The sequence below is a fragment of the Heloderma suspectum genome, chromosome 1 (genome assembly GCF_057233095.1).
Source record: "Heloderma suspectum isolate Gila_16-S chromosome 1, 16-S_ref, whole genome shotgun sequence".
NCBI classification, from domain to species: domain Eukaryota; kingdom Metazoa; phylum Chordata; class Lepidosauria; order Squamata; family Helodermatidae; genus Heloderma; species Heloderma suspectum.
Window position 1 is genome coordinate 164,987,567 of NC_139458.1, and position 16,934 is coordinate 165,004,500.

Below are 16,934 nucleotides of genomic sequence, written 5' to 3' on the forward strand. Positions count from 1 at the left end.
AGATCATTGTAAATCCTCTGAGATGGTTCTTCCCTCTTCAGTCAGGAGTCAGGGACAAAACCTGACACTATTCCAAGTGATTGTGGGGCTCCTTGCCCTTGCATTCCAGACTGGAAGAGCTGAGCCAATCTCCCCCCACCCCACTTCGTCCTGCCACCCAACTCACAAACTGCAAAAGAATAAACAATGCAGAGAACAGCAACGTTTTCAGCTGACTAAAGATGAACTTAGAAGAACAAAAATAGAAAGGTGGGACACTTTTATGAGTCCCTCCCCATAGGGAGGGACTCATGGAAATGTCCCACATGAAGCAGAAACATAAGAAGAACTGGTCTCATGCAATCAATTAGCAATGGGGCATCTGGCAGGGACTTTTCATGTGGTACTGGGGCAGATATCCTGCTTTGGCAGGTCTCACATCTTCTGTCTCCTTAATGACAAGTGATTATATCCAGTCAGATGCTGGGTGAACTTGTCTCCACTGAGAAAAGGGAAAGGCTGGGAGAGAGATATCCCTAGGGACCCAGCCAGTTGATTCACACCCTCCTCTGAAAAGACTAAATTTGTAGTTGGGCAGTATGACAGGGCTGGGCAACTTTGGGAAGTCTGGGGGCCAGTTTTGCCCTCAAGATACCCCCCAATGGACTGCACTTTGCACAGTCCATGTCCCCACACAAGAACAATACTGCAAAAACCCACCGGTTTCCATCAAAATTCAGCAGCAAACCACTCCGTGGTACTAGAGAGCGCTATAAGGCTTGTTCCCATGCTAAATTTTGCTCTTTTGGTGTTCTGTAGCTGCTACAGACACCTTTTGGGGGCTAGGTTTTTTTTTAATGATTGGATAGTTGCCACACTCTTCTAAGAGGCCATCCAACCTGATCCACATGTTAGCTTCAAAAGCTTTCAGCATCCCAAGGTGTCCTTGTACCAATGCTGCTGGATCCAAGGTAATTTGGAATTATGTTCCTTCCCTGCCCTATATTTGTTGCTTGGGGTGGGGGGAGGAGGCAGAGAGTTGGGACAAGTGGTCCTTATCCCACTATTGTCAGTCTGGAAGAAAAGCCTTAGCTCAGGCAGGCTGCAAGACAGTTGGGAAGAGTCCTGGTGCTTTGTATAGGCTCTACTCTTCTGTGTCATTGTCAAGCACTCTGCCATGTTGTCTTCTCCCTAGCCACCATCCTGGGCCTGAACACAAAGCCTGGCTGGCTTGGGGGAACCACAGTATTAAGTTCCTCACTCCCAACTTGTCAGGGTCTGTCTCTTGCTAAGACATGTTGAGAGGAATCCGTGAAGGGAAGAAAAATAGATAACTAAGGTACTAATGGGGCAAGTTCTGATGAAGTTATGGCTAGACCCTGCCTCTCTCCGAGACAGGCAGGGCTGGTCCCTGATCCTTGGAGTCAATGCAGACTTTAGGTCCTGCCTTGAGACCCTTTGGCTATGCCAAGGGATTCAGACCACCTAGAAGCCAGGGGAGAATTAGCTTGGTCAGAATTGTGTTGTGGGCTGGAGTGTTTTTACTGTCCTGTTCCCCGCCCGCCCCCGATAGTTTATAAGAGAAATGTAGCAAAACATACATATATTCTATTTGTGTAGCCTTTCTTGAATCTAACAGTCCTTTTTTAACGTATAAAAATAATGTATAAACAATGCTCCCAATCCGGCTAAAGTTAGCTATGATTAAATTCTGTCAGAAGCAATGAAAACAGTTAGCTGTGCCTAATTCACCACATAGCTTTGAAAGGGACTTAATTGTAGACTGATTCTAAGTATGCTTACTTAGAAGTCTATTGCACTGAGACTGAGTTCAATGGGGCTTACTCCTATGTGAGGTATATATAATTGAAACCTTTGTTGTTGTTGTTGTTGTTCAGTCATGTCTGACTCTTCGTGACCCCATGGACCATAGCACGCCAGGCCTTCCTGTCCTGTGCTCTCTCCCGGAGCGTGCTCAAGTTCATATTCATTGCATCCGTGATGCTATCTAGCCATCTCATCCTCTGCCGTCCCCTTCTCCTTTTGCCTTCAGTCTTTCCCAGCATCAGGGTCTTTTCCAGGGAGTTTTCTCTTCGCATTGTTGTTGTTCAGTCGTTCAGTCGTGTCCGGCTCTTTGTGACCCCATGGACCATAGCACGCCAGGCCTTCCTGTCCTGCGCTCTCTCCCGGAGCGTGCTCAAGTTCATATTCATTGCATCCGTGATGCTATCTAGCCATCTCATCCTCTGCCGTCCCCTTCTCCTTTTGCCTTCAGTCTTTCCCAGCATCAGGGTCTTTTCCAGGGAGTTTTCTCTTCGCATTAGGTGGCCAAAATATTGGAGCTTCAGCTTCATTATCTGTCCTTCCAATGAGCACTCAGGGTTGATTTCCTTTAGGATGGACTGATTTGACCTCCTTGCAGTCCAGGGGACTCGTAAGAGTCTTCTCCAGCACCACAGTTCAAAAGCATCAATTCTGCGGCGCTCAGCCTTCCTTATAGTCCAGCTCTCACAGCCATACATTACTACTGGGAAAACCATAGCTTTGATTAGACGGACCTTTGTCGGCAAGGTGATGTCTCTGCTTCTTACTATGCTGTCTAGGTTGGCCATAGCTTTCCTCCCAAGGAGCAAGCGTCTTTTAATTTCATGGCTACAGTCACCGTCTGCGGTGATCTTGGAGCCCAAGAAAGTAAAATCTGTCACTGCTTCCATTTCTTCCCCTTCTATATGCCAGGAAGTGATGGGGCCAGATGCCATGATCTTCGTTTTTTTAATGTTGAGTTTCAAACCAGCTTTTGCACTCTCCTCTTTCACCCTCAACAAGAGGCTCTTGAGATCCTCTTCGCTTTCTGCCATTAGGGTGGTATCGTCTGCATATCGGAGGTTGTTGATAATTCTCCCAGCAATCTTAATTCCGACCTCTGATTCATCCAACCCGGCATTTCTCATGATGTACTCTGCATATAAGTTAAATAAGCAGGGTGACAATATGCAGCCTTGTCGTACTCCTTTCCCAATTTTGAACCAATCGGTTGTTCCATGTCTGGTTCTTACTGTTGCTTCTTGACCCTCGTACAGGTTTCTCAGGAGACAGGTAAGGTGGTCTGGTACTCCCATCACTTTCAGAATTTGCCACAGTTTGTTGTGATCCACACAATCAAAGGCTTTAGCGTAGTCAATGAAGCAGAAATAGACGTTTTTCTGGAATTCTCTTGCTTTCTCCATGATGCAGCGAATGTTGGCGATTTGATCTCTAGTTCCTCTGCCTCTTCTAAACCCAGCTTGTACTTCCGGTAGTTCTCGGTTCGCATACTGCTGAAGCCTAGCTTGTAGGATTTTGAGCATCACCTTGCTAGCATGTGAAATGAGCGCAATTGTGCGGTAGTTTGAACACTCTTTGGCGCTGCCCTTCTTTGGAATTGGAATGTAAACTGACCTTTTCCAGTCTTGTGGCCACTGTTGAGTGTTCCAGATTTGTTGGCATATTGAATGCAGCACTTTAACAGCATCATCTTTTAGGATTTTAAATAGCTCGGCTGGAATACTGTCATCTCCGCTAGCTTTGTTGTTACTAATGCTTCCTAAGGCCCACTTGACTTCACTCTCTAGGATGTCCGGCTCAAGTTCAGTGACCGCACTATCATGGCTATCAGGGACATTCAGATCTTTCCTGTATAGTTCTTCTGTGTATTCTTGCCACCTCTTCTTAATCTCATCTGCTTCTGTTAGGTCCCTGCCTTCTTTGTCCTTGATCATGCCCGTCTTTGCACAAAACGTTCCCCTGAGATCTCCAATTTTCTTGAAGAGATCTCTAGTCTTTCCCATTCTGTTGTTTTCCTCGATTTCTTTGCACTGTTCATTTAAGAAGGCCTTCTTGTCCCTCCTTGCTATTCTCTGGAACTCTGCATTCAGTTGGGTATATCTTCCCCTTTCTCCCTTGCTTTTCGCTTCCCTTCTTTCCTCAGCTACTTGTAAAGCCTCATCAGACAGCCACTTGGCTTTCTTGCATTTCTTTTTCTTTGGGATGGATTTCGTTGCTGCCTCCTGAACAATGTTACGGACCTCCATCCATAGTTCCTCAGGCACTCTGTCTATCAGGTCTAATCCCTGAAATCTATTCCTCACCTCCACTGTATATTCATCAGGGATATGATTTAGGTCATACCTGAACGGTTTAGTGGTTTTCCCGACGTTCTTCAATTTAAGCCGAAATTTTGCAAGAAGCAGCTCATGATCTGAGCCACAGTCAGCTCCAGGTCTTGTTTTTACTGACTGTATGGAGCTTCTCCACCTTTGGCTGCAAAGGACATAATCAATCTGATTTCGATATTGACCATCTGGTGACGTCCATGTGTAGAGTCGCCTCTTGTGCTGTTGGAAAAGAGTGTTTGCTATGATCAGCATGTTCTCTTGGCAAAACTCTATTAGCTTTTGTCCTGCTTCATTTTGTACACCAAGGCCATGCCTGCCTGTTATCCCGGTGATTTCTTGACTTCCTACTTTAGCATTCCAATCCCCTATGATGAAGAGGACATCTTTTTTTGGTGTTAGTTCTAGAAGGTGTTGTAGGTCTTCATAGAACCGATCAACCTCAGCTTCTTCGGCCTCAGTGGTTGGGGCATAGACTTGAATTACTGTGATGTTGAATGGTTTGCCTTGGATTCGTACTGAGATCATTCTATCATTTTTAAGATTGTACCCCAGTACTGCTTTTCCCACCCTTTTGTTGACTATGAGTGCTACTCCATTTCTTCTAAGGGATTCTTGCCCACAGTAGTAGATATGATAGTCACCTGAATTGAATTCGCCCATGCCTGTCCATTTTAGTTCGCTGATTCCCAAGATGTCGATGTTCAGTCTTGCCATCTCATCTCTTCGCATTAGGTGGCCAAAATATTGGAGCTTCAGCTTCAGTATCTGTCCTTCCAATGAGCACTCAGGGTTGATTTCCTTTAGGATGGACTGATTTGACCTTCTTGCAGTCCAGGGGACTCGTAAGAGTCTTCTCCAGCACCACAGTTCAAAAGCATCAATTCTTCGGCGCTCAGCCTTCCTTGTAGTCCAGCTCTCACAGCCATACATTACTACTGGGAAAACCATAGCTTTGATTAGACGGACCTTTGTCGGCAAGGTGATGTCTTTGCTTCTTACTATGCTGTCTAGGTTTGCCATAGCTTTCCTCCCAAGGAGCAAGCGTCTTTTAATTTCATGGCTACAGTCACCGTCTGCGGTGATCTTGGAGCCCAAGAAAGTAAAATCTGTCACTGCTTCCATTTCTTCCCCTTCTATATGCCAGGAAGTGATAGCACCAGATGCCATGATCTTCGTTTTTTTAATGTTGAGTTTCAAACCAGCTTTTGCACTCTCCTCTTTCACCCTCAACAAGAGGCTCTTGAGATCCTCTTCGCTTTCTGCCATTAGGGTGGTATCGTCTGCATATCGGAGGTTGTTGATAATTCTCCCGGCAATCTTAATTCCGACCTCTGATTCATCCAACCCGGCATTTCTCATGATGTACTCTGCATATAAGTTAAATAAGCTGGGTGACAATATGCAGCCTTGTCGTACTCCTTTCCCAATTTTGAACCAATCGGTTGTTCCATGTGTGGTTCTTACTGTTGCTTCTTGACCCTCGTACAGGTTTCTCAGAAGACAGGTAAGGTGGTCTGGTACTCCCATCAGTTTCAGAATTTGCCACAGTTTGTTGTGATCCACACAATCAAAGGCTTTAGCGTAGTCAATGAAGCAGAAATAGACGTTTTTCTGGAATTCTCTTGCTTTCTCCATGATGCAGTGAATGTTGGCGATTTGATCTCTAGTTCCTCTGCCTCTTCGAAACCCAGCTTGTACTTCCGGTAGTTCTTGGTTCGCATACTGCTGAAGCCTAGCTTGTAGGATTTTGAGCATCACCTTGCTGGCATGTGAAATGAGCGCAATTGTGCGGTAGTTTGAACACTCTTTGGCATTGCCCTTCTTTGGAATTGGAATGTAAACTGACCTTTTCCAGTCTTGTGGCCACTGTTGAGTGTTCCAGATTTGTTGGCATATTGAATGCAGCACTTTAACAGCATCATCTTTTAGGATTTTAAATAGCTCGGCTGGAATACTGTCATCTCCGCTAGCTTTGTTGTTACTAATGCTTCCTAAGGCCCACTTGACTTCACTCTCTAGGATGTCCGGCTCAAGTTCAGTGACCGCACTATCATGGCTATCAGGGACATTCAGATCTTTCCTGTATAGTTCTTCTGTGTATTCTTGCCACCTCTTCTTAATCTCATCTGCTTCTGTTAGGTCCCTGCCTTCTTTGTCCTTTATCATGCCCGTCTTTGCACAAAACGTTCCCTTGAGATCTCCAATTTTCTTGAACAGCTCTCTAGTCTTTCCCATTCTGTTGTTTTCCTCGATTTCTTTGCATTGTTCATTTAAGAAGGCCTTCTTGTCTCTCCTTGCTATTCTCTGGAACTCTGCATTCAGTTGGGTATATCTTCCCCTTTCTCCTTTGCTTTTCGCTTCCCTTCTTTCGTGAGCTACTTGTAAAGCCTCATCAGACAGCCACTTGGCTTTCTTGCATTTCTTTTTCTTTGGGACGGATTTCGTTGCTGCCTCCTGAACAATGTTACGGACCTCCGTCCATAGTTCCTCAGGCACTCTGTCTATCAGGTCTAATCCCTGAAATCTATTCCTCACCTCCACTGTATATTCATTGAAACCTTAGTCACAACTAATTATAGCTGGATTTGGGATCTATGTTGGGAAGAACAGATCTGTGAGTTTCTACAAATGTAACTTAATGACTACGATCCATGTCTTTTCCAGCAAGATTTTGAGATATGGTAGGCTACCAAGAGATCTGTTGTGTGTTAAAGCACTTAAAAATTAGGAGCTTTTCTAGATGAGGCTTTTATTGTGCGCTCTCACTCATTGTTGTCAATGGATGTTTTAGACAACATCATCAGCCTCCAGTTTCACTCTTGTGTTTTGAAAGCACTTTCACTGAGGTTTTTTGGAGCAGGGGAGATCCAGTATTTTTGGCATCATGAAACAAAGGGCAAGTGTAATTGCGTTATTCCACTGCACCACAGTGCCACCTAGAGGTTCTGTAGCAGAAAGGCAAATAACTTCATGTAAAGCTCTGGTCTTAATTCTGCAAAAAGTAGATACAGCAGATTAAACAGGCTTGTCTAGAAAAGCTTGTTTTCCATCATGTGAAGACAATGTATTCCCATAACTCAGATATTTCAATTCATTTATGTCTAGGGGGATTACAAAACTCACACCTTTCTATGCAACACATCTCAAAGTTTAATCTTTCTCTACTTTGGTGGGGTACATCCTGTTTTACTAGAGGGCACTATCCTATGGGTTGCTACGCCTCCATTGGTTCCACTGCACTCACAGGAGCAACCACTTGCCCAATGGAGCTTTCTTGCTTGTGACAAACCCTTACTTCTAATGTAGATCCACAGTGCCGCCCTAGAACATTTGGTCCATTGGCATCCTGCTGGGCAACCCGAATAATTTCATCTAGCCTTATTTCACTTCTTCTGAAATGCCAACAAACCCTTAATCCCTTTTCTTAAATAAGCTGACTGGTCCCAACCACCTTGGGCTTTTGAGTTGGAAGTTACAGTCTTTAATAAGGTGGGTCCAGCCACTAGGTAATTTGCTGGCTAGACCACTGACATCAGAAATGGAGGCTATTGCATTATTGGACAGACCAACCATCGGTCTCTGCTAAGGGGCTGCCTTTGTACTGAGCAGACATCCCCATAGTTCATCCTCTGCTCTGTGCAATAAACTCTGCATATGCTCTAGGACACAAAATTGTACTCAAGTAAGTAATGTGACTAGATAAGTTAGACTGACTTTTTAAATTTGATTTGGAATGCTGTGTATGTGTGTTATTGTTTCCTTCCCTGTTTTTTACCCCTTGTATAAAAAGAATAAACTCCTTTTCATATTTGGACATTTGGCTGTGTCATTTTTAAAGGGATTTTTTTTCACTGTTCTCTTCCCCATGGGGAAGACCACATGGTTACAAAGCTACTACTTGGGTTTTAAGATTTTTAGAAGGGTTTTGGTAAGCTCTCTGTTTCTGGGCTTTGGGAAGCAAAGTCCAAAGTATCTTTCTCTTTCTTTCTCTAGAGCTAGGCTAAAGGGAAGAGTCTTTGGCAATAGGACTCAGAAACTCCACAAGGAAGTGGGCAGACTAGGGTGTGCCAGGAGTTCATCCTGACTGATGGCAGCCTATCTGAAATTATTTTCCTAGGGAACCTACATAAAGAACCACCGGGAGAAAAAGTTATCCCCTTCCCAGGGCTTCATCACACAGAGCTTTTATCCTGCGATTGTGATTGCTCCTTTACGGAAGTTTGCAGGCTCTTTGCATGATGCTGTGACCCTGCCGTGACCCTCCTGCACTAAATGCCCTTTGTTCCATTTTTAAATAGATCACAGATAATGAGCTATCAAAGTGCCCCATTGTATTCTGCTTCAGTTTCCTCTGTGAAAAGAGTAAAAACAGCAAGGAGAGGAGTGAGATCAATGAAAGATAATGAAAGACTCAGATATGGGGAGAGGGGCGGGGGGGGGCGCGGAAGGAAGCGCATATAAAGGGAGTCAGTGGTGATCCTGCATTTAAAATGGAAGCAGAAAGCCCCATTTGAAATGCAGGATTTTAGGCTGGTATAGAGATGTCCCCAGTCTCGTAACAGTGCTTCTAAAAATAGTCCCCCAAAGCCCTGACATGTGAACAGTAGCTCCCATGAGTGCATGTGAACAATAGGATACTATCCAGAGAATCCTACTCAGCCAAACCTTTTGTTGATGATCTGACCAATGTGGGCATCAATAGGGATGGTGAAAGTGCCCGATTCACCCTGGAAGTCCAGCGGAATCCCTCCCCTGCACCCCTGGGCCATTCCCACTGAGCCCCTGCTCCTGCTTGACCCACCACGCTTGATGAGCTGCCCACACTCACCCGGGCCCCATTCTCCGGCGTCGTTATCAACATTTTATGAAAAAACATAGCAATCGTGAATATGAGCACATACAGCTATACACAAAATGGTGCCATGAATCACCCATATACGCAAGATTACGATTACAGGCATAAATAGCCCATTCATGCCTGTAATCTTGCGTATATGGGTGATTCATGGCACCATTTTGCATATAGTTCTATGTGTGCATATTTGCGATCACCATGTTTTTTCACAAAATGGCGATCACAACACTGGAGGATGGAGCCTGGGTGAGTGCAGGCGGCTCAGCGAGTGCAGCGGGGGGGGGGTTGAACACAGGCCTGGGGGCACAGCAGTGGGGGCAGGGGCTGGGTGGGCAACCACAGAACCCCAATGGGGGGCACCCATCCATCCCTAGGCATCAGTTGTGTGTACAAATGGGAACAACAGCTTATGAAGTTGGTGAGCAGCCAGAAATGTTCTTCACCATAATTATACAGAGGAATGTCCTGCTGTTGAATGCTGTGAAGGTTGATATTGTGTAGATTCCGAAAGCGTGAATGGCCTTCTTGCTTCCTGTCCCAGCACTGGGATCACAAGGGGCTGTTCTTTTGTTTCCAAGGAGGCTGTTTTTTGTTTCCACCTAAATGATGCTTCCAATATGCATGGGAAGCTGGTGGGGCCTGGTAAACCATCTTCCCATCTCCATCACATTAGCCCTTCATAGTAGAATCTGCACAGCTCTGCACAACCTTTTTGTCTTATTGGAATGTGACTAAGACAAAGAGATATGACAAGCTGGCAAATCCCTGGTGGTTCAGAATCTACTACTAATCTCAGGATTTATTAGACAGATTACAATGACCTGTTGTTATTTTTACTTTTCATCTTGGTCTCCAATGCTAAACATGCTTACTAGAAGATAGTCTCACTGAATTCAGCTGGACTTGCTTGCTTCCAACTAAGCATGCTTAGGAGTGGCTGTAATCTTCTTTCTGGAACTGCCTTCTGTTGATGACAAGATACACTGCACTAGTGAGACCACTGCAGTGACCCAGCAGTATGGCATTTCTCATATTCTAAAGCTCCTGCTAAAGTTTCTCCAAATTCTATTTACTGTGCAATGCTTCACTGATAGGAAGAATGGATGCTCAGCATTTGATTTGATATTTTCTACAAAGTGCAGCAAAGTTCCACTTCATTTGTGAGCTGACAGATCTCATACAGCACATTCACAATCACAGCAATGTTTTGGAAACAACCCTGATAATTTTGCTTTTGATATAACAAAAAGGTCAGGTCTCACTGTACCATAACCCCCCCCCCCACACACACACACACCCCTTTGGAATGTAAACACATGCAGACAATCAATCACTTCAGTTTATCTCATTGAAATCTAGGGTGTCAAAGTAGGATATGAAGTAAAGCACTTCAGGAAATGCAGGGTGTATTTTTTTCCCCCTGGCTACAGTTGACCAGTTTAAATAGTTTTTATGCAGTCTGAAAATTGCCATGAGTCTTGCTTCATCTTATCTGCATCTGCTGCATGCCACTGTCAATATAAAAGTGTTATTTTTCTTGGAGAATGTCATTGTCAATGAAATGCATCAATAACTGTAATTCTGAGTTGAAAGATGTGACTCCGCTTCCAGAATACTGAATGTGAAAAGGCTGTCACTGTCTTACTACATTATCCAAACACAGTACACAACACTGTGATCTCCCCCCCCCCGCACTCCAACTCCCTAATGCCAAATATAGTCAAGCTTCGTTCACAAGATTTCATAAGTGATTGAAAGAGGCAAACAAAACCAATCTATTTCATCACATAGGAAAATACGAAATGCTTTAGTTGTGCTATAATAGCGCTTCCCCTGTTCTATTAATAGTTATCAGTTATTGAAATTTTACCATACCTTCTTTCCACAGTTTGAGCCGCCATATCCACTTCTACAAGCACAAACATTTGGTCTGATACATCTGCCCCCGAACTGGCATTTAGGCTCGCAAAGAGCTGCAACAAAACAACACATAAGTATTATTTCTAAAACAAAACCCAGAGCTATATTGAGATATTCAGTGACATAAGATTTCCTTTGGTCTTAAAAAAAAAATCAGTTGTGGGTTCTAAGTGGACTTTTTTTGTATTCACACCCCTCTTGCCAGCTGCAAAACCCATGGCTTTTAGTCAGCACATGCCCGCTGTTAGCCACATTGCCATGACCTGAGCCAGGAATGTGAAAGCCAGTGCCACACCCACATGCTGAACTCAGTATGGATCAGATGTTGGCACTTGACTGCATCTTCAGATTTTTGAACAGTTGAAATGGAGTGCTGAAAGCCAATTCACACTGTGTTCATCCAGTGACATTGGTTTTCATATTACCAACTCAGCCTGTGGCAGGACAGCCCAAAGTCAGCCAGCCTGATCTAAAAACCACAACCACCATGGGCTGAAAGAGCTGTGTGACGAAACTCCAGGAACCTATTCCTGCGCATAGCTTGCATGATTAACTGTTTATATAAACAGTCTGCTTGCATGAACAATGTAATGATGGAAAGCTGGATTTCGACGAGATTGCAGTCCTGTTCTGAGGATCTAAGAATTGCACCTTGCAATTTTCTCCTTCACTGAAAAGGAAGGATGGATCTCACGTGATTTGGATCTTCTAACATAACATTACACTCTTCTCATGAATAGATTACTGGCACAGCAGTTGTTTGCAGGACTTGGCCAACTGTGCAGTAATATCTGAGTGGGTAACAATTTTGCTTCTGTAATACATGCTTATTAAGGAAAGAGAAGACTAGCTTCTGTGGTAGGAACTCTTGATCCCGAAAATGTTACATGCTTTCTTCTCATTGTCCTTGTCCTATTATCTTGAGCTGATGGTTAGAGGCAGAAAAGAATGCCAAGACTGTAATTTCTATGCTATGAGAAATACATGATGGGGTTTGAGTTCTACTGGTGAATGGGGCTAGACTGACCTTTTCAGTTCCACAGCGAAATAAAAGAGATGCTTTTAAAAGAACTTGCCTTGAGACGAGGCAACAACAATGAGCTCCATCTATGCAGTATACTTTTACAATGGACAGGTTTCTGTATTGGAGGGGGGGAAATGAAAATCTGTTATTATAGATTAGGGGTGGGCAACTAGAGGCTGTGCTGACTTGAGCTGAAATAAGTTGTAGGCCAAAACATCTGGCAGCAGGCCACAAGTTTATAGATGATAGATGACAACGACTAATAGATGTTATAAATGATGATGACAGATGCCATCATGATGGATGACATCATGACATCATTATGTTATAGATGATGATGATGATGATGATGATGAAGACGGATGACAGTGACTAATAGCCTACTACTGTATATCTGAGCTATGACCCTGTAAATACAGCAGCAGCATGTGGATGCAATCCACAGGAAACTGGGCTCACTTAACCTCCACTGATATAAACAGAAATCAAATACTTCTAAAACCTTTTCAATGGCACTTTGACTCACCTTAGTTAATTTTACTTCTTTGAGCCTTGTGCCTTGCTGGCCAGCTACATTGCCGGAAAGCACAAGCTCACCTCCATGTTGAGTTCCCACACAGTCACCTTGGCTCAAAAATCTCAATTTTCTCTGGAAACATTAGCTGTCAAGGGCAGGCCTAGGGAGACTCCATGGTGGTTCCCTGATTTTAGAACACCTTCCTGTGGGAAGTACATCTGGTTCTGACACTATTCTTTTGGGCACCAGGTTAAAACTTGTTTTATTTCTCCTCCTGGCATGCCGCATGTACTGTTTTGGGAGTGAGGATGCAATTCATAAAGTCTTTACATTAATAAACAAACAGGACAGTGACATCTCCCACAAACACCCCATACTGAGATGGGAAAAGGACTGTTTCACCCTCTGTATCAGGGACATTGACCCTCAGGCCCATGGGTCAAATCCAGCCCACCTGGGGTCCCAATCTAGCACTCTGGGGCTCCCATGATGGTCACACCCCCTCCTTGGCCCCACCTATTTTCCCCAACCACCAATTGCTTGGTGGTTCTCTAGCTTTTCTGTACCCATCCCATTCAAAAAGGTTGGAATCCCTCTTCTGTGGTTTAGTTACTAGCAGTAAGACCTCTAAGCTAAAATGTGGTGGTATTCCTTGTATTTTGAAATAGCTCTTTTTTTTTTGTCTTTGGCCCCCATCCACCACTGGAATGCAGCCCTCCAAGAGCTTTTCTGAATTTGAATTCAGCTCTTGGCTGAAAGAGGATCAGTATCCCCACTCTATACACTGGCCGGGGAACTCTTACAATTGTTAATGCTAAATCTTCTCCATTTCCTATTTCAATCAAGGCAATGCTGTATCACTGCTCAGTTGGCTATTGAGAGCCCCAATTGCTTGAGTGACCTCTGAAATATTACTGTAACACAGATGCACACGCACACCCCCCCCCAGAGCCCAGCCCCCTCCTTTTTGTAGAGCAAGAAAAGACAATAGTATTTTTGGCTCTCCTGGAAATTGTCCTTCCAGGACCATCCCACAGTCTTTTGTAATGTTTGTTTGCCAAGACTGCAATTGCCTTGGAGGCCAAGAAGAACTCAGCAATGGGAACAGTTCTGCTGGGAGATACTCTTTGTGAGTGGCCTTTGGAAATCCTTGCTCGGTGTCTGTTCTTGCATCTCTGAACCCCTGAACTAAAAGTGATTCTCAAAGAGGTCTTGCTGGGATAAATATGGCCTGACTGACTGGAAGTCCTGGCTTCAGGGGCACTTTTCTGCACTCCCACATCCAGTGATCTCTGCTCAGCCTCAGTAAGCCTTTCCATGACTAAGGAAAGCCTCCTCTGATTTACCCTCGTGCTAAGACCTTTGCTCCACATCTGATGTGGTTCTCGGACAGGAAAAATAGAACTCTTTTTCTTTCTCTCTTGTTGCCAGCTTTTCAGCTTCTTTTCCTTGTCCCCGTAACATGGAAGCATCACTGTGCCTGCAGCCTCCTTTGGCTTGCTGTCCCATATCCCCCTCTACTCCTCCCTTCTTTAGGACAGCCTTCTACAGTTTATCTGTAAATTGCTTTTTGTTTTACTTTTCCTGGAAAGCTCTATAAAAGCTCCACCTCTATTGCTCCCTTACAAGGGCTCTCTGCTACCAACAATCCTCAGTTAAGAATGCTCTGCTCCTGCATATTTTGGAAAATGTACTAGTTTCTGAGGCAGCTCTACTGGACTGTCCTCCAGCTAGGGCCACAGAATGGAGAGGTCCCCCTAGCACTTGAGCTACATTTCCCGCCTCATTCATGTTCCAGAAGAGCTTATTCCTTGATCACAGAGTAGATTTCAGGTGTACATAGAAATATGTGGGAACAGCCAGGCAAAGAACCCACTACCAAGCAGAAAAGGTCAAAGATGGTACACAGAGCCCTGGCTGTCTCCAGTAGAGTTGAAGGGCCCTTAGGAAGTTCTGTAGGTGGCGAGATGGTGCCATACTCCCATTGCATCTCCAGTTCTCCACCCTGACTGGTGCCATGCAAGCATCATCATACTGCAGTGAAATATTGGATTTTACCAGGGATGCACAGATGGTATAAAATCTGTTCTGTCTGTGTTTCACGGATTGTCAGATGCCTTTTGCACCATTGTCCACCCACAGAGGGAATTGGAGCTTTTGTTTCCAAATTTGTGCAAATTCACATTTGCGTGAATACAATTTACACAAATTCCCATCTATAAAAATGTGCAAATTCCCCCAAATGTGCATTTTCATGCTTTAGCTTATGTGAGAAATGTGTACTTTTGGCCGTTTTTTAAAATTTTGCATATTTTTCTACAATGAAATTTGCACAAAATTTGGGAAAGTTAGAAAACTGGTCTGTAAGTCCACAGAATCCACCTGACAGGGGAAAAGCCTGTCTGCTGAGGAGTCCGCAGGTCTGATTCATTAAAGTCCAAACTCATTTAGTTTTGTTGTGGGTTTCTCCAACATCCCTAGATTTAACCTTTCCCGTACAACTTCTGATCCAGTATGCAGGAATGCAGCCATGTACTTCGACCTGCCACTACCAGATGCTTTACATCCTCTCCTGTTCCTGCAATCAGGCAGAATAAGGGATGCAATTGAGCTCCTTAAGGACCCGCCTAAACGGCTGGTGGGCTGTATTTGGATGGTAGATCACAAATTCAGCACACTTGGGTTAGGTTAAAGGGCATTTTGCTATTGCATTGTTACCAAATAATGTTATTATAAAGGCCAGTTTCAGGTTGTACATTGGCACAAAGGTATATGTACGATCCTCAGAGTTCTATAGGCTGAAAATCAGGAAAGAGCCCTATAGTTTTCCCATTCACCTTCTAGGGCTAGGCGGGATAAAATGAGTTTGCCTTAGTGTGCAAGGCCCAAGCATAAACCTTTTGGCCTAGTACATAGTGGTAACATGGCCATGGGCCAGCTCCCCCACACATACCACAATCCCATCCCATGCATACAGTTTCATCAGTCATGGAAGACAAGTTTCTATTTTAATTCTGAAATTACATTTTGACGTTTCTAAAATTAAAATTACACCATGGCTCACACCGAGACTTGGCGCCCCCCCCCCACCAACACTCTCCCTTTTGCGATTTTTGTTCAATATAACATCTAGCCTGAAGAACTATCCTATAAAAATTGCTCAATACTTTGTAACTTTCTGGTTGGTCTTAATAAAAGTATTATCCTTTCGATGTTTTCATTTTAAAAATTCTAATGGACCAAAATGGTTGCAAACATTTTGTAAATACACCAATTCACTTTAAAGTCTTATTTTTCTTACCGTTTTTATTTCAAAATCATGAATGATCTGTTATGTTTTTAGGTCACAAGCTTGGACCTTTGAAATAAAATATGAATCAGATAGCATAGCTGTAGCACTACTCCTGATTTTTGTAAAACTTCTTTTGAATACAGTGGAGAGAATTGTGATATTATCCAACTATCTCTTGAAAGCATTAGACTGGAGTCACACAATGCATCTGGCAGCTTTCCTTTATCATCAGTTGCCACAGACGCAGTCTCTATATTGAAATTATTTTCACCTTTTTTGGTTCATCTATTCTCGAAGTGTATTGCTTGAGACAGACTGCAGAAAGGCCCTGTCTGTTTTGAAAAACTGGAGGATTAATTGGGGTCTTTCAGCTTCTTTTGGTTCTCTTTGTTTAACCTCCATTTGTTCAACTTCATTTCTGATCATTGTTGATCAGGGGTCAACAAATGTTGGCTGGCTTTACTGGCCAACCAATATTTTGTGATTGTCAGGTCACCCCTCCTCACCCAAGGGGCAGGGGTTTATCTCTGAGCTCATGCTATATTGCTGCAATGCAACCAAAGGTCTAAGCTTGTAGTTGGGGGTGGTAGAAAGCAAGACCGTGAACCTCAATGCTGCAAAGCTGGAAAGGAAAGGAGGTTTGCTCTGCCTCTGCAGGCACTGTGATTTCAGAGTGCCCATGGGCATGGAGGAAGCCCATGCACCTGCACCACCCCCTTTGTTCAGTGCTTGAATGGGCAAGCATAGAGATGCAGGCTTGCTTTGGGTCTGCACCCATTGGGTGGTCAGAGCTCGAAACACCAACTGGGTGCAGAGACAAGGGAGAGCAAAGGTGCATTGGGCTGCTCTGCTTCTGCACCTGATGAGCATTCCCATCTCAGAATGCCCATCTGGCACAGAGCAAGCCCACATGCCTCCATGTTCCCCCTGCCAATATCAGTGCCTTGTCTGACCCTGACAGAGGCTGGATGACTAGTCAGACAAAGAGCCTGACCTGGCAGTATTATGAACCCTGTGGGGCCTGTTGGCTTTAGTGAGACCCCAGGCACCCGTGGCATAAGTGGATAAGATAAACCAGGCCCTCCAACAGCAGTGGACCCAGAAGAACCCCCAGAAAGGGCCCCAGAGGACAGTGTTCCTTGCCTGTGGTGTCAGAGGCGGTTGAGCGTCCATCCAGCCCTCGAGTGTGCTGG

General features: G+C 44.3%; 1 protein-coding gene across 1 annotated transcript in view; it reads right to left on the bottom strand.

Moving 5' to 3' along the window:
* Positions 1-16,934, bottom strand: part of LOC146358384 (von Willebrand factor D and EGF domain-containing protein-like) — a 431,792-nt gene that overhangs the window by 61,287 nt on the left and 353,571 nt on the right. The window contains 1 exon segment of the mRNA XM_084809588.1: positions 10,864-10,961. Coding sequence (XP_084665714.1) covers positions 10,864-10,961 — 98 coding nt within the window.